This window comes from Apodemus sylvaticus, chromosome 4 (assembly GCF_947179515.1).
Source record: "Apodemus sylvaticus chromosome 4, mApoSyl1.1, whole genome shotgun sequence".
Lineage (NCBI taxonomy): Eukaryota > Metazoa > Chordata > Mammalia > Rodentia > Muridae > Apodemus > Apodemus sylvaticus.
This window is the reverse complement of record NC_067475.1, coordinates 78,729,105-78,749,076: the sequence shown is the minus strand read 5'-3', so window position 1 is coordinate 78,749,076 and position 19,972 is coordinate 78,729,105. Positions and strand designations below refer to the sequence as shown.

Below are 19,972 nucleotides of genomic sequence, written 5' to 3'. Positions count from 1 at the left end.
AATTCAAGAAGAGTCCATAGAATTGGAATGTGGTTGTGTTAGAAAACTGATGTAGAGAAAAACCCTCTTGGAACCATACGTCGAGGCTTCCTTTCAGTAGTCCTTAGGGTCCAGAGCTAGTTTATCTTTCCCCTAACTTCTGATATGTGCTAGAGTAGAGTGTTCTTGTCCTGTAGGCCAGTCTGCAGTCCATTCAGGATGAACTGCGGAACATAGCTGAAGGTGCTGCAGAGGGAGGAAGTGTGACCACAGCCACTGAGACCAGCACAGATCAGCACTTAGAGAAAGCCAGCCCTGCCCTGGGGGGTGAAACTCAGTACCCCCTGCTGCTGCCCAAGGGTGTGGTACTCAAACTGAAGCCGGGGTCCAAGCGTTTCTCCAGAAAGGCTTGGCGACAGAAGCGGCCGTTGGTCCAGAAGCCCCTCCTTATCCAACCGAGCCCCTCTGTTCAGCCTGTGTTCAACCCTGGGAAGATGGCAACCTGGCCAACTCAGTCGGAAGTGCCTCCAAGCAACACGGTGGTCCAGATTCCTCATCTAATCCAGCCAGCTACTGTCCTACAGACACTTCCAGGGTTCCCTTCAGTGGGGGTCCGTGGAGAGGACGGCTTTGAGTCTCCTGCAGCCCTGCCTGCCATGCCTTGTGGGTCTGAAGCCGGGACCAGCTTCCCCCTGTCTGAGACCCACACAGCACCGCCTTCTTCCTCCACACCCAAGTTAATGCTGCCCTCTCTGGCCCCTTCTAAATTTCGAAAGCCATATGTGAGGCGGAAGCCCACAAGAAGAAAAGGAGCCAAGGCATCCCCCTGTGTGAAGCCCGCTCCTATCATCCACCCGACACCTGTCATCTTCACAGTTCCTGCCACCACAGTGAAGGTCGTAAGCCTTGGCAGTGGCTGTAACATGATCCAGCCTGTTCCTGCAGCCGTGGCACCCAGTCCCCAGACCATTCCTATCACCACTCTCCTTGTTAACCCCACTTCTTTCCCCTGTTCATTAAACCAACCCCTTGTGGCCTCCTCCATCCCCCCGCTAATTGTTTCCAGCAGTCCTCTGACTCTTCCTGTGACATCTATCCCTGAAGATAAGGCCCAGGTGAACTTGGATGGTCCTGAAGGGAAAAATGCTCCTCAAAACCCCGAGTCCAAGTTACAACCCCAGGACCGGACTCCTCTCTGTGCTACTGTCTTCTCCAAAGATGAGCCCAGGCCATGGCATTCCTCAGCAGATCCAGGAAGCCAGGAAGCATTCTCTGAATCGAGTGTCTGCAGCTGTGCTCTTGTGAAAACAGAAAGCCAGGAAGGCTCTTCTGAGAAGAGTGCCCGCGGCTGGACTGTGGTGAAGACAGAAGATGGTGGCCATGCTGTGGAGCCACTGCCTCAGAATCTCCAGGAGTCTCTGAACTCTCCATCAAAGGATTTATTAAATATGGTCAAGATGGAAGCTGAGGATTGTATGGTGGAAATCTCTAGCAATTTCCTCAAGCAAGACATTGGCGAGGAAGTGAAAGAGGAATGTTCTATGGAATTAGATAGGGACTCCCCGCAGGAGAAGCCAAGTAGTGCTACTGAGATGAACAAACAAATAGTCCTGCATAGGGAAGAGACACAGGCTGCTAAATCCCCTTCTGTGTCCCAGGATGCTCCTGACGAGGCGCATACAAGTCGGGATGCGAGCAAAGGATTGCCAAAAAGCACTCCATCCTCCATGGAGCAGGGCACGGAGCTTAGCAGTCCTCCAGGGAAGCCTGAGGACTTGGCCAACGCTGATGGTCAGTCTGTGGGAACCCCAGCCGGACTGGACACTGGAGGGGAGAAGGACGGGCCTGAGGAAGAAGAGGAGGAGGACTTTGATGACCTCACCCAAGATGAAGAAGATGAACTGTCATCAGCTTCTGAGGAGTCTGTCCTTTCGGTCCCAGAGCTCCAGGTAAGGGCTGGAGCCGTTGCAAGTGGTACAGGGACTTGGTACAGTGCTTAGTTCATTACATTATAGTCATAAACTATTCCTTGACCTTTGAGTATCTGTGGAACATAATTTTGACCTTTGTGTGAAGTGCTGTGTATAGGGGGCATTTTCTTTGAATTGAACTCATTTAAGTATTAATTTGAATTACTTGAGCACACTTAGTTTTTTAAAAACTTTTTATAGTATTTATTTATTTGTATAGTGCATCCATACAATGACGTATGTAGAGGTCGGAGGACCAGGGCAGGTGGTTCTCTTCTTCCGTCATGCAGGTCCCAGGAGTTGAGCTCATGTCGTCAGACTTAGCAGCAGGAGCCTGCACCTGTTGGGTCGCCTCACTGGCTGCCTTGAACATGCTTTACATGCCACACAAACAAACAAGCAAACAATCTCTTCATGGCACTGAGACCACGGGAAAGTTACCCATTGCCCACCCTAGTTCCACATGGTAGAAGGAGAGAACTGATTTTCATAAGTTTTCCTTAGATCCCTCCCGTGAGTGCCATGGCATTCGTGTTCCTCCGTGCATGCACACAGCCGTGAGTGCAGGAGAGATGGCTCTGCAGCCAGGGCCCCTCACTGTGCTGCCAGTGGACGCAGGTGTGAGTCACGGCACCCACATGGCTGCCCACACAAACTTCAGCTGCAGGCAGATGTGATGCCCATTGCAGGCATGTGCTACACAGATCTACATGCAGGCAAAACTTAGACTCATAAAACAATAAAGTAATTAAAAATAATTTTAAATAGTCATAAGAACTAAAGGAATAGCTAAACAGTAGTACATGCACCTGTCAGGCCATGGTGGTACACACCAAGTCCCAGCACTTGGGAGGCAGAGGCAGGCAGATCTCTGAGTTTGAAGCCAGCCCGGTCTACAGAGTAAGTTCCAGGTCAGCCAAAGAAATCTTGTCGTGAAAAAATAAAACAAAACAAGCAAACATAGAGCATGTACTTAATCTGTGCAAGGCCCTGATTCACTACCCAGACATGCAGAGAAGAAGCAAAGGAATAGAATGACGAAGAGGAGGAGAAGGAGAGGAAAGAAGAAAAAGTGTAAACAGTCCCTAACCCTTGGGCATGGCAAAAGCAGAGCTGCCCTCACTGCAGCAGGCTGCTCTAATTCTGAGGATCGGCCCTGCCCTGCCTCGGCCCTGTGCCTCCGGCTCTTGCTCCTGTACTGCAGCCTTCTGGGAGCTGCTAGGAGCCCGTGAATAGTCTTCTGTGTAGCAAAACCAATTTGATCCTGTCCTGACCTCCTTACAAATGAATGAGACCCAGACTTTGGTTGGTGTATTTGGCTTTGACATTTACTGGGATAACCCCTATCTACTTTTCCAGCTGCTGGCCAGTCCCCAGCAGTGTCCCCAGACACTTGTAGTTTCTTCTGGCTGTGTGCTCACAGTCCATCTCATGGTGCCCTTCTCCTCTCTCCCCTTCCTCATTCTCTCCCCCTTTGCTCTTCTACCAGGCACAACCAGGTAACTAAAACCCTGCTTTCCTCTAACCCCTCTAGTAACTGGCTGCATCCATTTTCATTTAACCAACATTTTTAAATTAAGGAACAAGATTCGCACAACAAAAGCTGGGAAACACGAGAACTCACTCATAGGTAGACCTTCTGGTATACATTTTATCATTACAGTACATAGCAGCAGACCAAAGCTCAACAATATGATGCTTTTAGGAAACAATGGAGAAACTGACTTGGCTGGCATCTGAAAGGCGGATGAGTCAGGAGGGTGAGTCTGAGGAAGAGAACTCCCAGGAGGAGAACTCTGAGCCAGAAGAAGAGGAAGAGGAGGCAGAAGGAATGGAAACTTTGCCAAAGGATGATGAAGTGACCGACGAAGCAGTGGGGGATGCAGCTGAGAAAGCCCCTTCCGCTGTGGCCTCACCTCAGACTGCTCCAGAAGTAGAGACCAGCATCACCCCAGCAGGTAAGTGAGCAGGTCCCCGGGATGGTAAGCTGCTCTTAGCTTCACTGCCCAGAGACAGAGTGCAGCGCGCTTGAGCGCCTGGACCTTTCTTCCCTCTCCAAACAGACTAGAGCCGTCCCTTTGCGGAAAGTCACGTTCTCACCAACACTAGGTTGCCCTGTGTTTTATCTGTGGTTCTTGCCTTTTGTGTGTAGAGGCTGAGAGTTGTTGGGCTCTCATCTTCCTCCTCCAGCCTTGGATACCTTTCTCAGCTGCAGAACTCATGGCCTGCTTGTGTCCCTGGGACTGTCGAAGGGCGTGTGATGCCCTGGGGCTGGCATGGACACAGGCTGGCTCTGCTGCTGGCCTAGCTACTCTTACCTAGTTGTGCCATGATACTCGTTGGTGTGCACGGGATGGCACTTGTGCTGGATAGCACAGTTACGAGGACTGAGAAAGAATCTTTTTCACTACACCAAGGAGAGAGCATCAAAGCTGCTGGAAAGGGACGGAGCAGTCATCGGGCTCGAAACAAACGGGGAAGCCGGGCTCGGGCCAGCAAGGACGCCTCCAAACTGCTGCTGCTGTATGATGAGGACATTCTCGACCGGGACCCACTCCGGGAGCAGAAGGACCTGGCGTTCGCACAGGCTTACCTCACCAGGGTAGGCAACTGCTGCTATTCCTGCCAGTCTGAGCATTCGCAGCTGCTGCTTTGGAGGAGGATGCTTTAAACATGGTTAAGGGGATCGCTTAGCAACAGAGTACTTGTCTAGCACGGGCAAGGCTGAGTCAGCACCAGCACAAACAAAACCAAGTCTTTTCTCTAGGTATACAATAGGTTTTGTCTGTGTCTGCCGCAGTGGTCTCCAGTGCCCGGCAGGAGACATGTGGCTTGGTCATTGGTGCCCCCAACCCTCGCTCATCTCATCTCTCTTTTACCCAGAGGTTGGGAGAAAGGCGATATTGCCTTTCTCAGTGACAGGTTGTGACTCCCTAGATTGGGCCGACACAGGACCTTTCCTAGCACTCAGGGAAAAGAAAGGCATCTGGTGTGCAAGGCTGGGAGAGCGGGTCTCGGGGACGGACCTTGGTCTTGTGTCTCTAGGTGCAGTGTGTAGTGTCCTCCTTAGTTAACTCAGCAAAAGGAGGTCCTCCCAGGGATAGGCATGGCTTTCTTGTCTGCTATTATTTTATTAAGGTTCTAAGTTCATGCATTCTGTACCTTGGTATGACATGTCTTAGAATCCATAGACATATGACTCTTACCTGGTTGATGCAGTGCTGAAGTCAGGAAGGAGAGCCTGAAGCTGTGCAAAGCAGTCCCTAGGTTTAAAGGTTGTCCAGTTGCCCCTCAGAGAAAGGAGTTGTGCCTTGTTGCTTGTTCTGTGTGTTGTCACTTCTTGGGTCAGAGGAGTGCCTCTGAAGGGAGCTCTTAGAGCCCTGTGAGCTTGGCTGCCTTCTGTGCCCTGGCTAGTTAGGACTGTGGCCAGAGAAAGGATGCTTACTGTTACAAGTATTCCTTGTAGGTCCGAGAAGCTCTCCAGCACATCCCTGGCAAATATGAAGATTTCCTTCAGATCATCTATGAATTTGAGTCAAGTACCCAAATGCACAGCGCTGTGGATCTCTTCAAAAGCTTGCAAACCCTTCTCCAAGACTGGCCTCAGCTCTTGAAGGACTTTGCTGCTTTCCTGCTGCCTGAGCAAGCCCTGTCGTGTGGACTTGTAAGTCACTTTGACGGGCAAAGATTTTACACCGACTCCAGGGCAGAGGCAGAGGGGCTTGAATGCAGCCAATCAAGACAGTTCCAGGGTCCCCACTTGTTTACAGGTTTTTATCTGTAGTACCAGTGGAGAACTGGCTAAGTCACACTCTGCCCTCCTCATTCCTCACTGGTGAAAAGTACATTTTTAAATTTATTTTTAAATACATGGACTTTCTAGGTAGCCTCTGTTGGCCTAAAACTCATTGTTTAGATCAGGCTACACAGAGATCCTCCTGCCTCAAGTGCTGGGATTACAGGTGTATGCCATCCATCATGCACCATCTCCTTTATACAAAGCATTTGTTGATGTTAGGCAAATCTTGATGCTAAAAATAGCAGTTAAAAAATATTAACTTTTCTGCCCTCAAAAGAGCTTTCAGTCTAGTCTGTAACATATAAATTATAAAACTAGTCAAATATGCTGTACATTATCTTTTGTGATGATAATTCTTCACAGAAAACTAGAGCATGATAAAAGACTAGAGAATTTTAAGTGGGCAAGGAGATGGTATGTGTGTGTGTGTGTGTCTGTCTGTATGTATATGTGTGTCTCTGTATATGTGTGCATGCGTGCCTGTGACTGTGTGTTTATCTGTGTATGTTTGTGTGTCTGTGTGTGTATGTCTGTAGTGTCTTGTGTGTGTGCATGCCTGTGTCTGTGGTGTCTGTGTGTGTTTGTGTGTGTGTACAATGCTTATAATCCCAGCATTCAGGAAGCTGAGCTATAACAATGGCTACTGATGCATGGCCAGCCTAGGATTGGTGCTTGTTTGGGGTTCTGGATTCTGTGGTCCACTGTGAGACCCTGTCTGCGAAAAGGAAAAGAGTTGAAGACTAAGAGTGGAAATGGGAGGAATCACATGTTGTGCGAAGTGACTCCTAAGTGCTGTCGCTGTGCTTGGGAGGCGGAGGGAGGAGGAGACAGACAGTGGGAGGGAGGGAGGGAGGGAGGGAGGGAGGGAGGGAGGGAGGGAGGGAGGGAGAGAATGAATATGAACATACAATAGTAGTTATAGACTAGTCTTATCCTGACAGGTAGAAACAAACAGGAATAAAGGAGTAACCTTATCATTTTGACAGATTGGTGCTCATTTGATGATGACTTAAGTATAAATTTAATGTCCATCTTCCTTCTGGCATTGATCTGAGGATCAAATGAACTTATATGTAAAAATAATTTGTGCACTCTGATGATCCACTTGAGTTTGAATATCTTATTTTATAATCCATAAAATAAAATAATGAAGAACCTTAGATAAATATATGTATTTCTCTTATTGGTTTGTTTTATTTGAGATAATTCTCATGTGTAGCTTATTCTGACCTTGACCTTGGAATCCTTCTGTCTCAGCCTCCTAGTAGGCGAGAGATACATATCTATTAAATTTGGTTTTAAATAGACTCCTGTCATAAGCAGTGTCTGTGGCCCATTGCTCTTAGCACTTCTCAGAGCCTTCATGTCCGGCTCTAGCTGTGCAGTGACTCCTTTCTTGTCTTCCTTGTACTCTGATAGTTTGAGGAGCAGCAGGCTTTTGAGAAGAGTCGCAAGTTCCTTCGGCAGCTGGAGATATGTTTTGCCGAGAACCCCTCCCACCACCAGAAAATCATCAAGGTTCTTCAGGGCTGTGCAGACTGCCTTCCTCAGGACATCACTGAGGTGCTCCCTGTCCTGCTTCCTGTCAGCTTGTTCTTCTCCATTAGATTTATTTAATTTTATGTGTGTGAGCATTTCATGTGCATGTGTTTGTGCATCACATACAGGCCTGGTGCCTGCAGAAGTTAGGTCATTGTATTTCTTGGAACTAGAGTTACTGATGGTTTTGATCTACAATGTGGTACTGGGAACCTAACTTGGGCCCTCAAGTGCTCTTGCCTCCTGAGCCATCTCCAGCACCCATGCCCTGCCTCTCTCCTAACTGTCACTTCTGTGTCTGCCTAATGGGTTCCATGCCATTTCCCTCTGGAGTGAATCCAGAGCCTGACTGGCACTCACAAGCTCATAGTAGGACCATCAGTGCTGTGGGAGGGAGGTTGAAGAAAGCGGGTGCTGAAGGGTTTGGACTCCTCATTTTGCTTATGCAGGGGACGGGTCAGGCAGGCATGGAAAGTGCTGTCATTGGGAATTGCAGTTATGGCTAGTAGTCTCCCTCTCCAGCCTACTCCCACCACTGTAGACAGGCAGGCAGGGAAAAGCTGGAGCCAAAGATAGGATCCACGGGCTGCTGAGCTGACTTACCTGGGAACTTGTTAGTTGCCTGAGGTCCTACATTAACCCTTGAGACCCGAGTGAGTCTCTGTTAGTTAGTTACTTTCCAAGGCACGCTCTAGCCGTGAGCACTTACTGCCAAGCCCGAAGCCCTGAGTGTGATCCCTGGGGTCCACATGGTGGACGGAGAGAACTGACTCCTAGAAGTTGTCCTTTGACCTCTACAGGTGTGCTGTGCCATGTACACACACACACACACACACCAAACTAATTAATTTAAAAATAATTTTTTTAAAGCTATGCTCTATGTAGAAGGTAGAGTGTGGGCTCCATTGGTCCTGGTTTAGTGCAGGTTAGGGATGGTCTGCCTTCACAACTCTCCTCAGCTCAAGACACAGATGTGGCAGCTCCTCAGAGGCCACGACCACCTACAGGATGAGTTCTCCATCTTTTTTGATCATCTGCGCCCAGCAGCTAGCAGGATGGGTGACTTTGAAGAGATCAATTGGACTGAAGAGAAAGAGTATGAGGTATAGGTTGTCCAGGGGAAGGCTGCCTGGGGGAGGGGTTGGGTCCCACAGTCTACTCACTGCCACCACCTCTTGTTTAGTTTGATGGCTTTGAAGAAGTGATACTCCCTGATGTGGAAGAGGAAGAAGAGCCCGCCAAGGCATCCACAGCCTCCAAGGGCAAGAGGCGGAAAGAGATTGGGGTCCAGCATCAAGAGAAGGTGTGCCTGCTTTGGGGATACCTGCTCTTCAGGGGCCACGCTTTCCATGTACTTTGTACTGTCACTGGTATGTACAGGACAGCTGGAAGTCTTATGGTCGGAGGTGCTCATGGGGCACAGACATGGGGTACGGCTGCTGTGGAGAATCCATGAGCAGTTGTGACAAGGACCCATCAAGCCTCATAGGAATTACAGCCAGGCGTGATGGCACTTGCCTGTGACTCCAGCACCGAGAGCCTGAGGCAGGCATACTGTGCAGCTTCCAAGGTAGCTTAGGCTGCATGGTGAAACCTACCTCAAGAAAGAAAGGGAACAAATACAAAACAAACAAACACACAAACTCCGAGGTATTTCATTCTTTTATTCTAGCTCAGAGCTGCCATCTCTGAACCTTTGGGTTTTTCAACTTTTTCCCATGGAAAGAAATAATTTACTAATGATAATATACTCTTGGCAAGTGTAGCAGTTGTATTATTATGTGGCAGCGCCATGTAGGTTATTAATTAGTTCATGAAATTTCCATAGCAATACTGCAGAGGGTTTTATTTACATAACTGAAGTGTATAGAGAACCTAATGCCAGAGTGACCTCTTCAGCTGTCAGTGTTGGCACGCTGATGTATACAACTTATTTCTAGCTGGAGGGTCTACTCATACCTAGTACCAGAATTAGCCTTGGGCTAATGGATCAGTGAGAAAAGCCTGGTGACTAGAGGTTGATCAGGTCTCCATGGTCAGACTATTCTCTGACCTCCATACATGTGGTAGTGTGCATGTATGCACATATGTGTATGTAGTAGATGAATAAATGTATTAATCTTGGAGAACAATGTGTTTCTGTGCAGGAACATGTCAAGTGTGAATGTAGGTGCCCACAGAGACCAGAAGAGGGTGGTTTATGCGCCACTTATTCTGGGGACTCCTAAACTTAAGTTCTCTGCAAGAGCAATGCAGAATTGCTCTTGGTACTGAGCCATCTCTTCAACCCCCCCCCCCCAAATTAATTTATTTCTAAAGATTTCTTGTTGTTGTTGTTATAAGTAGGGCCTCTCTGTGTAGCCCTGGCCCTGGAACTTACTGTATAGACCACCTTGGCCTCAAGCCCAGAGATCAGCTGCCTGTTTTCCTGGTGCTGTGATTAGAGGTGTGGGCCACTCTGGAGAGATGTTGTTTTTGTTTTTGTTTTACATTCAGGTGTGTGTTTGGGGCATGCGTATGCCATGTAACGTTCTGGTGGTAGAAGATAGCCTGCAGGGGTTTTCTCCTTCTACCATTGGGGTCCCGAGGACTGAACTCTCAAGCCTCACTCAAAGCAGGGTCCTTTATCCACTGAGCCATCTCACTGGCCCAAGATGATGTCTGTCTGCTGTCTTTCTTTTTTGGGGGGTGGGGTGGGGGAGGTTGCTGTTTTGTTTGAGATAGCATTTCCCTGTGTAGCCCTGGCTGTACTGGAACTCAGAAATATGACAGCTTCTGCCTTCCCAGTGTGGGGATTAAAGGTAAATCCCTCCATGCCCAATCAAGAGGTAGTTTTTTAAGTCTATGTGTTTTCTTTTTGTTTGCTTTTAAATTTAATTTTATATGCTTATGTATTTGTCTGCATGTATGTCTGTGTACCACATTGTGCCTGGTGCCCACAGACGTCAGGAGATCAGACCCTCTGCTGTGAGCCACCGTGTGGGTCCTGGGACTCAAACCTGAGTCCTCTGAAAGAGCAGCCACGTTCTTAACTGCCAAGCTGTTTCTCTTGCTAGCCTCTTTTTGTTTGTTTGTTTTTAAAGATTTATTTATTTTATGTATGTGAATATACTGTAACTGTCTTGAGACACACAGAGAGGGCATCTACCTTTACAGATGGTTTGAGCCACCATGTAGTTGCTGGGAATTGAACTCAGGACCTCTGATCAGTGCTCTTTTTTTTTTTTTTTTTTAGATTTATTTATTTAATATATGTAAGTACAGTGTAGCTGTCTTCAGACACCAGAAGAGGGTGTCAGATATCTTTACAGATGGTTGTGAGCCACCATGTGGGTGCTGGGATTTGAACTCATGACCTTACCCACTGAGCCATCTCTCCAGCCCTCTAGCTAGCCACTGTAGCCTCTTAAAGTTATATTTTATTGTCTGCCACGCTTCTTAGAAAATAAATGACCTTGAGAACTTCTCAGCCTCTTTGGAGTTTCTTCTGCATTGAGTTAATAATGGTTCTTGGATTTTGGCTTTATTAAGTAGAGTCATTGTACAAAGCCATTTTTCAAGAGTTTAGTGAACACACAGGGAGACAGAAAGTCTGTGACTGGGTCTACTCTGAAACTCTCCAGTGTATTTCTTCAAAATCTGTTTGACTTTAAGTTTGTCCTGGGCCTGTGGAATGCCTCTTTCTTTGGATCATTGTGGACTCTTAAGGGACTGTGTGACCCCGGGGGATGAGATGGTACATTATCAAAGAGCAGTGGGAGGGCCATTTGCATAATCAGGCCTCTCACCTCAGCAGTTTTTCTCAGTTCTGAAAATCCTGGGCTGCTAATCAAGCTGGGTTTGTTGTAGGAGACCGAGTGGCCTGAAACAGCCAAGGATTGTCCCTGTTCCTGCCATGAGGGAGGTCCCGACTCTAAGCTGAAGAAGAGCAAAAGGAGAAATTGTCACTGCAGCAGCAAGGTGAGAAAAGCATGTGGTGTGGACTGCGCAGGCCTTGTAGACGCGGGACTTGTTGTTAGCTTTGTTGGGGTGGGGTGGGGGATGCCATCCCCCTGCCTCTGCTCTAAGAGTTTCCTGATTAGATGCTGCTTTGCTAGTACAGGTTTATATCTTTTTAAATTTATAACATGATCATATGCATCAGATTATATGCAGTACACATGTGTGCACACATGCAAAATGGACCCTTCTATAAAATCCAAAATGGAGCCAGGTGCCTGGCCTGTAAACCTGCACGAGGAGGTGAAAGCAGAAGATCAGAGGTTCTAGGTTATCCTTAGCTACATAGCAAGTGTGGGGATAGCCTGAGCTATTAACACACTCTCTAAATGCTAAGAGAAGATGGGTGTATTTTTCCTATTGTTGTCATGTTTTGTCTTTCTGTTGTTGTTTGGTCTTGAGACAGTGGCTTGTTACATTACCCAGCCTGTCCTCAAACTCACCGTCCTCCTGTCTGTATGCTTTGAGTCTGTATGCTCTTAGGACTGTGGACATAAATCAGAGCCCTCAGTTTACTTTTATGTGGTGCCAAGATTGAACCCAGGTCCTTGTGTGGCAGGCAAGTGCTCTACCAACTGAGCTGCATCTTCAGCTTTACATTTTTTTCCCTTTTTTTCTGAGGTGATGTTGGTTGCTTTTAAATTTTTGAGATAAAGGCCTTATGCTAGACTCTAATTGACCATGTAGTGAGCCTTGAACTCCTGCCTCCACTACTTAAGAGCTAGGATTACAGTTGGCTTTTGGTTTGTTTTCTGAGTTGGGTTTCTCTGTATATCCTTGGCGATCCTGGAATTTACTCTGTAGACCAGGTTAGTGTCTAACTCACAGAGATCCACCTGCTTCTGCCTCCCAGGTCCTGGAATTGAAAGCGTGTTCCACCACTTCCTATCTGGATTTTCCTTTTAAAACAGTCTTTGGGCTGGCGTGGTGGCGCACACCTATAATCCCAGCACTTGGGAGGCAGAGGCAGGCAGATTTCTGAGTTTGAGGCCAGCCTGGTCTATAGAGTTCTAGGACAGCCAGGACTACACAGAGAAACCCTATCTTGAAAAACCAAAACCAACCAAACAAACAAAAAACAGTCTTTGGTCTATGGCAACCTTCTCTGAATGTGCCCGATATCTGATCTTGGGAGCTAAGCAGGGTCGGGCCTGGGTAGTTCTTGGATGGGAGACCACCTGGAAATACCTGGTGCTGTAGCCTTTTTTTTTTTTTTTAACAGTCTTTGGTTTGAATATGATGGTTCACACCTATAATCATGACACTTAGGAGGCAGAGACAATGACCTGGGAAATAAATCATACATAGTAAGGAACATACACAAAGACCCTGTCCCAAAAAACCTAGTGGTTGGAGAGATGGCTCAGCAGTTAAGAACCACGCCTGGCTCCAGGGGACCGTTGCTTCTTTCTCTGCACCTCTGTGGCAGCTCACAGCTGTCTCTAACTCAGTTCCAGGGCAACCAGTGCATTCCTTCTTCTGGACTCTGCCAGCACCATAGACACATGGTACACAGACATTCATGTAGGCAAAAAGTCATGATACGCAGAAAAAGGAAATATTTCTAAAAACTGATGCTTTTGGAAATGGGGAATAAAACTGCAGTTGAAGTATTTCCCTACAGACTTGCTATTGTGTGGGGACATCCTCTGGGAAGTATCCGCTTCTGTGTGGTAGGCCCTACAATTGTCTCTCTGTTTCCCTTTCTTTCCATCAAATAAACCTGTGAGCAAAACACAGTAAAGATAACTTTTGATTCTCCCAGTGAGTTGACTGGTATCACACATGTAGTCCGCATTAGAAGCCGCAGACTCCTACTGTTCAGAAGCATGCTGGCTGACATACTGAGCACAGACACCGGCCTACCTTGGAGGCCTGAGACATAGGAAGATCATAACATTTTTTTAACCTAGAGTCACTCTTACAGGTCTGTGACAGCAAATTCTACAAGGGCAAGGAGCCCCTCGAGTTGGTGGGCAGTGGCCCCCTCCAAGAGGCCAGTGCGGTACCCAGCACTAAGGAAGCCGGGCAAAGCAAGAGCATGTTAGAAGAGGAAACACTGGAGGGACAGGAGAACATGGAGGTGACCCAGAGTAAGACTGGCAGGACCGCCAGAAAGGGAGAGGCGCCCGATCCAGGTGAGTGACCTACTGCGCTGTGGCTCCTTCCTCCTTTGCTTCCTCCTGCACTGCAGCAAGCTGCGGCTGCTAAAACAGCTTTCCAGTGATGGGCATGCCACACTTTCATGGACAGCTGTGGCAATCCCTTTTCCCACTCTCTCTCTCACACAATTAAGACTGAGTTCCAGAATAGCCAGAGCTATATAGTGAGACCCTGTCTCAAAAATAACGAAACAGACTTCTGAAGTCTTTCCCTAGCCCGTGTCCTCTACCAACCCTGGCCTCCCCTGAGTGGCACCATTCTCTCCAACAGCCTTCCTCCTGGACCTGCTGCTGCAGTTCCCCAGGGTGGGTCCCCAGTGCACACTCTGATCGCTTGTCCTTCTAACAGGGTTGACAGGAGGGACTACTGCGCTGTGCTCTGCAGAGGTGACGCCCATGGAGCCGCCGTCCGAGGGCTCAACACGCTGCTTGCCAGAGACTCCTCGGTTTCCTCCTCAGACTGGAGCTGTAGGCTGCTCTGTCAGGAGAAACCAGGCTGGGCCTGAAGCTGCCTCCTGCCTCAGTACCTCCTCCTTACATCCTGAAGAGGAGGACCGAAAGGCTGCTGCCGAGACTATTGCGCCCCTTCCAGAAGCATCAGAAACTGAGAGACTGCTGGGAACTGTGGAGCGCCCCACTCCCCTCCCGAGTCCTGTTTCCTTAAGGACCAGAGACACAGGGAGAAGACACACATGTGGGAAAGCAGGCAGTCAGAGTTGTCCCCCCGAGAGCAGAGCGGAGGCAAAGGCAGCCCATACGGTGGCCCCAATCCGGGAGACCTCCTCAGGAGCTAGTGCCTCAGAGGCTGCTCCCAAAGCTGCCAGAGAGGTCCTGGCTGAAGACAGGGGAACCCCAGGCAAGGGCCAGGAAGGGGCGCTGCCGAAAGCCTCGGAAGCCACCGTCTGTGCCAACAACAGCAAGGTCAGCTCCACTGGGGAGAAGGTGGTACTGTGGACAAGGTAGGTAAAGCTGGGCTTCATTCACAGAAGTGAATACAAATCCACAAAGCTTGGAGCTAATCATCCTGCCTGGATTTCAGGGAAGCAGACAGGGTGATTCTCACCATGTGCCAGGAGCAGGGGGCACAGCCTCACACCTTCAGCGTCATTTCTCAGCAGCTGGGAAATAAGACCCCTGTGGAGGTAAGGTGCAAGGTGCAGGTGGTGATGGGAACAGGCGAGAGGACGGGACCAGCTGGGTTCAGTCACAGGGAAGTCAAGGGCAGTCCGAGAAAGGCTTGACCTGCCAGGTGGGAGGGTTCTCTGGATTTTCACTGTCTGGAAGGCCTAGAACAATGTAGATCAGGTTAGTCTTGAACTCAGAGCTCCATCTGGCTCAGCCTCCCGATGGCTGGAATTAAAGGTACAGATCCCTCTATGTATGTGTGTGTGTGGTTTTGTTACTTGGGAAAGCAGTATGTGTGTGTTTCTCTTTTCTATATAGAAGTCACAGTGCTGGTCTCCCACTGGAGCGTGGGTGCCGGTTCACTGTAAGAAGGATGAGAAGCCCCTCTTTCCTTCTAGGTGTCCCACCGTTTCCGAGAGCTCATGCAGCTCTTCCACACAGCCTGTGAGGCCAGCTCCGAGGACGAGGACGACGGCACCAGCACCAGCAATGCAGACCAGCTCTCTGACCACGGGGACCTGCTGTCTGAAGACGAGCTGGATGAGTGACAGCACTGCAGATGGGGGGCGCTTCGCTTGTGAAGACCACGAGGACAGAGCAAGTATGGAGGCAGCCCTGCAGTTCATCTCTCAGGGTTGTTGGTGAAGACCCTACAAGCCCAACCTGTACATTGCCTTGAGGGAGAACGGGCTTGCCTGAGTCTGGCGGCCTCAAGTGTTCTTAAATGTACAAACGCATATGTCATGTAACAGGTCCCTACACACTGGGTTCCTGCACCCGGCAGCTTTTATTATAAATTATCTCCCCACTACCCTCCCCTGGACTTCAGTTCGAAAGACTGTCACCCTCCTGGTAGCACTGGGCCAGGCTGTGTAACTCCTGCAGCATCTCCTCCATGTCATCCTGCTCCACCCCAGCGTCCATGAAGCTAGCCCAGCGCCGCAGGTCAAGTCTGCTGAGCTCTTCCGCCAAGTCTCCCAGGGTCCGTTGCAAGGATGAAGTTGAGCGCAGGGCCCCAAACACAGGGATGCTCTGCACTGCTGCAGGGGAAAAGGAGAAGGCTGCTGAGCGGCTGGAGCTGCTCGGGACGCAGAGCTGACTGAGCAGCACTGCAGGGACCTGTGTGCGGCCCTTAGTGCTCCCCAGAGCCTGCGTCGAGGAGAGCAGCACTCAACTGTGAACTTTTTTTCCTTTGCACTTTTAATCCGGGAAGAGAAAGAGTAAAACTTCCTATGTAGCTGAAGTGTTAGTTTTGTTCATGTCCTACCTGCACCCTTGGGGGGACCATCCATGGCTGCTTTCTGACTGAAGCTTGAGAAGAAGTGTGGGTACGGAGGAGCCACATTGCAGGGAGTCAGCAGCAGATGCGACGAACTGCAGACAGAGAGGTGATCAGAGAACAGGAAGGCCAGGGCTGCAGAGGCTGGGGAAGGGCGAGGCTATACCGACCTCAAGACTCTAGGGTGCTGCTGCTGGAGGTACTGGGCCAAAACTTCTTCTCCAGAGGCACACGCATGGAGAGAGGAGGGCAAAGGTGTCCCTGGGTTGAGCTTACTACAACAACAAAACTACGTTACGTTGGCTGCGTGAGTGTGCACTAAGATCCATACATTCTTGGACCATCAAGCCAACTGGTCCAGAGCTTTTTCCTAATGTGAGGCTTCCATGGTGGCAGAAAAGGGGTGTTAGAAAGTATGCTAGGGACCCAAAGACATGCCCAGGCCTGAGGGGTCCCACCTGGTGTGGCTGGCTCTCTCTATGCCCCTGAGCACCACAGACTGAGCGAAGCACCGCCGTCCGGCAGAGTCCCCACATGCAGACAGGGAGGTCCATGGTGTGGCTTCACCAAGCTGCATCAGGATATCAGGAAGGGACTGGCCTCGAACAAGTGGGAAGGGGATGATCGCTTCTGCTGTCACCACCTGAACACCAGGAGGGAGTGGTTACAAAGTGTTCTCTGAGCTTTGGCCCAGCCCCCCAGAGCTTCTTACCTTTTTTCCAGAGAAGCTCAGCACATCGGCCAAGCGGGCCATGGTGACCATCGAGGAACGCAGGCGATAGGGAACGGTGACCGTGTCGAGGGCCGTAGCCAGGATGGCACTACAGTGCAAGGGCAGAGTCGCCTGTCAAGTGGGACAGGAGGGGAACACCGTGTCTTTATGTAGAAAAAACATGAAGGACAGACATTCAGGGACTGAAACAAGACTGTCCTTAGACAAGACAAACATGAGGTGCTAAGGGGTCAAGTTCAGGCTGGGAGCACTGCGCGTTACGGTGCCTCCCAGTGTGTGCTAGGTCCTGAGGGCAGTCCTCGGGAGCACACACACACGGGGTTGGGAAGGGAGGACGGACAGAGCCTAGGACAGACGATGGCACACACTGAGCTTGAGCCTTACATCATAATGTAGGTAAGGGAAGTTGACAGGTGGCTTGGGTCGTAGGCCCAGGTTCCCTCCAAGGGACAAGGGACAGACGAAAGAGCTGTACCCAGTCAGGTGCACCAGACCAAACGCTGTGTTTAAGAGACGGTAGATGTTTTTCTGGGGCTCCTGGTGATAGAAATGAGAGTGGCCTGCATCAGGCAACTCACACAGTGGGAATTCCCAACAACTCTGCTGCCCTTTCTCATAGCTTCCACTCACCCCAAGATTGTAGGGACCAGGGAGCAGGCCCCAGGTTAGTACTCCCCGCCCTGAATACTCGTCTTGTAGTAATTCTGCAGTTTTAGCACCTACTCCAGAGAAGCCATCATGCAGGTCACACAGGATCTGGAAGCCCTGGAGATAGATGAGTCCAAAAACAAAAAAAAGGTGTAGGACGAGGAGCCTTTCTGTCCCAACATCAACCACCCCGCCACACAGCTACCTGCAAGTAGTCACATTCTTCCACGTAGAAATGCAGCCTGTCCTCCAGCTCTTCCAAGTACCTGGGCTCCTTCAGGACACTCTCCCCTTGGCCAAAAGCCTCCAGCCGGCCTGTCTCACTGCCAAAAATCACGATAAAAGACTCAGCCCCACACTCGACTCCTCGGTCTGCTGTGTTGGAGGGCAGTGTTGGGGGCACCTAAGCTCTGTCTCAGCCTCGCAGTCCCCTACCCATCATGGTTGTACTTCTGAATCACACAGATGCTCCGTGGATGCAGATGGACTCTGAGGAAGTCTGACCAGACTCTGATGCTGCTCTCTGTGGAGATAAGTGGTTTGGGAATCTGTAGCAGGGGTGACTAGTGGGGACAAACAGCCGATGGGCCGTACTGTCCCCAATCTCTTCTCTGTCCAGGGTCCGGCATCAGTGCTCTCTCACCTTTGCAGTTCTGGAGACTCTGGACCAGCTTGGCCCTCCAGCTACCATCACTACTCCGCACTCCCTGGGAGGGGGCGAGAAGATCGGCCTTTTAGTTCCAGGTGGAGCTCGTCTGCCAGGGGCTTATGCTTACTTGTGTGTATGTGTGATGCCTGTGAGTTTGTATGGACCATGTGCACAAGGCACCCAAAGCCAGAAGAGAATGGTAGGTCCCCAGGAACTGAAGATACAGTTGTGAGCGGCCTGATGCAGACACTGGGAACTCAATTCAGAGGGACTCTTAATCTCTGAGCCAGGTTCCGGGTGTCCAGCAGTTCAGAGGCAAAGGTGCTTTTTCCAAAAATACCCCACGGCATTTACAGTGACTAGACTCCCACTTGTCTGCATCAGAGAGCCACTGTGCTTGCGGCAGGTTAAAGGTCCGGGGCAGAGCCCATCCATCACCTCTGCACTCAGAAGGTCCTGGAGGTTCGGGTTCTTTGGGTGAGCTTCTTCTCTGTGTGTGGTGAGCTTCCCCTGCCTGACAGAGTAGAGATTGAGCACAGAAAGCATCCCTCTGCAGAGCTCTCCAGCTGTCTGTATACAGTGGACCACGCTCACAGGAAAGATGCTCACCATGCTACTGCAGCCTCCAGCTGTCGATCCCTGTAGAGGCTACCTTCTTCTTTTAGGGTATTCAGACTGCCTGCACAGAAATGAAAGATAAGGACAAACCTCGAACGTCATGTGATCAAAACTAACCTGATCACCTGTCAGGTAATGCGGTGTGGCAGTTCTTCTCCACCAAGCTGGGGTCTCCCTTTGTAGCTCTGAATGGTCTACAAAAATGTAGACAGATTGGTTTTGAACTCAGAGCTTCTGCCTGCCTTTGCTGAGATTAAGGGCGTGCCCACTGCACGTGGTACTTGGCTTTGAAAAGCATACTTGGATAGGCATTAGACTGGGACAGGGAATCTGGACACCATCCTTCTGTCAATAGCTGTGCTCCATCTGTAGGTGTGAGTGCAGCAGCTTAACATATATCGCCCACTGCAGAGCCGGATCCTGAAGTAAACAACTTGCCCTTTCGGCATCCCCGGGGGCTTGTGCCCAATGTGGGTTTTGAAGTGAACTGATGCTTGGGCCCTCGCACACCACACGGGGAAACTTGGTTGAGCCCGCCATCGCCTCACCTTTCAGATCCATGAGGATGAGTCTAGGCGTATAGGTTTCCTGGCCATGCAGTGTCCGGCCGGTTCTGTACAAGACGTCGGGGCACAGCTCGCCTGGCGACTCTTCGTCCTCGGTCGCGCGTCCCAGCGCAGCATCCTGCAAGGGTTCACAGGACTGAGCGGAGGGGGAAGGACGGGCAGGGCCGGGACCTTCCGCGGGGAGCGCCGGGCTGCCACCAGGGGCCTGACCTGCTGGTTCCACCAGTGCGCCCCCACGAAACCCGCGAAATGTCCCAACTGCAGCGTGAGCACCTCGCGGGCCCCGCCAGCCATACCGCCGCGGCTCTCGGGCACTCGGCCACCGCCGCCGCCGCGGGCCTCCGGAGGGGCGGCTCCCGCGCCCTATTGGTCCGCGAGCACGTGCTTTCCCGTTGGCCTCCCGATTCGTTAGTCTCCGAGGCAGCTCACGCCCCGCCTCTTCCCCTCCAGGGATGCCGGAAGCTGCTGCGAGCCGCTGTCGTCACGCGCTTCCTTCTGAGCTTCCGACTGTCGCTGGTCTGGCCAAGGTCATGGCAGGCTCGCTCACCTGCCTCTGTCTGTCTTCGCGCAGATGCCTGTCTCCTGCAGCTAATAAATCACGCGAGAAGAAACAGAAACACCGACGCGGAATCCGACTCTCCTCTGGATCCTCTCGCTCGCTTCCTTTTCTCGTCCCTAAAGTCACAGCCCATCTAAGGACTGCCCCGTGGGACATCTGTCTGCTCCTGTTGCGTTATGGGAAGACTGTATTCCCTTTCTCGCCGGTTCACATAGTTTGCTTGTACTTCGGGGCTGTTTTCATTTCTTTTTTGTTTGTTTCGTTATTTGGGCTATTTTTTGAGATGGGGTCTCAGTATGTAGACCCTGGCCGGCCTGCAATGGCTGTGTAAAGCAGGCTGGCTTCAA

At 50.3% G+C, this 19,972-nt stretch overlaps 2 protein-coding genes across 11 annotated transcripts in view; one reads left to right on the top strand and one right to left on the bottom strand.

Moving 5' to 3' along the window:
* Gon4l (gon-4 like) overlaps window positions 1–15,227 on the top strand; it is an 83,117-nt gene extending 67,890 nt beyond the window's left edge. For 9 of the 10 annotated variants that reach the window (XM_052180097.1, XM_052180098.1, XM_052180102.1 and 6 more), the window contains 12 exons: window positions 177–1,928; window positions 3,655–3,907; window positions 4,367–4,551; window positions 5,416–5,613; window positions 7,168–7,311; window positions 8,247–8,390; window positions 8,471–8,590; window positions 11,137–11,247; window positions 13,214–13,424; window positions 13,798–14,407; window positions 14,488–14,590; window positions 14,972–15,227. In XM_052180097.1, coding sequence (XP_052036057.1) covers window positions 177–1,928; window positions 3,655–3,907; window positions 4,367–4,551; window positions 5,416–5,613; window positions 7,168–7,311; window positions 8,247–8,390; window positions 8,471–8,590; window positions 11,137–11,247; window positions 13,214–13,424; window positions 13,798–14,407; window positions 14,488–14,590; window positions 14,972–15,121 — 3,981 coding nt within the window. In that variant the 3' untranslated portion in view covers window positions 15,122–15,227. Of the gene's footprint in view, window positions 1–176; window positions 1,929–3,654; window positions 3,908–4,366; window positions 4,552–5,415; window positions 5,614–7,167; window positions 7,312–8,246; window positions 8,391–8,470; window positions 8,658–11,136; window positions 11,248–13,213; window positions 13,425–13,797; window positions 14,408–14,487; window positions 14,591–14,971 lie in introns of those variants that run through there. The other variant, XM_052180103.1, reaches the window with a different exon arrangement.
* An 87-nt stretch (window positions 15,228–15,314) lies between these two features.
* Window positions 15,315–19,438, bottom strand: Msto1 (misato mitochondrial distribution and morphology regulator 1). The gene is made up of 14 exons (XM_052180105.1): window positions 19,277–19,438; window positions 19,049–19,184; window positions 18,492–18,561; window positions 18,321–18,396; window positions 17,877–17,940; window positions 17,669–17,756; window positions 17,439–17,556; window positions 17,216–17,350; window positions 16,970–17,122; window positions 16,565–16,696; window positions 16,311–16,495; window positions 16,023–16,127; window positions 15,841–15,947; window positions 15,315–15,613 (listed from the first exon to the last, which is right to left on the bottom strand). Exons 1-14 carry the CDS (start codon window positions 19,358–19,360, stop codon window positions 15,399–15,401), a joined length of 1,668 nt encoding a protein of 555 aa, XP_052036065.1. The 5' UTR covers window positions 19,361–19,438; the 3' UTR covers window positions 15,315–15,398.
* Between the last annotated feature and the right edge of the window lie 534 nt (window positions 19,439–19,972).

Bases quoted from the DNA above. Each gene is read 5' to 3' on its own strand.
- Msto1 (XM_052180105.1), bottom strand. From the start codon at position 19,360: ATGGCTGGCGGGGCCCGCGAGGTGCTCACGCTGCAGTTGGGACATTTC. The intron at 17,757-17,876 runs GTGAGAGAGCAC...TTATCTCCACAG, and splicing joins GAGTCTCCAGAACTGCAAAG to AGAGCAGCATCAGAGTCTGG. The intron at 15,948-16,022 runs GTCGGTATAGCC...CTCTGTCTGCAG, and splicing joins CAGCACCCTAGAGTCTTGAG to TTCGTCGCATCTGCTGCTGA.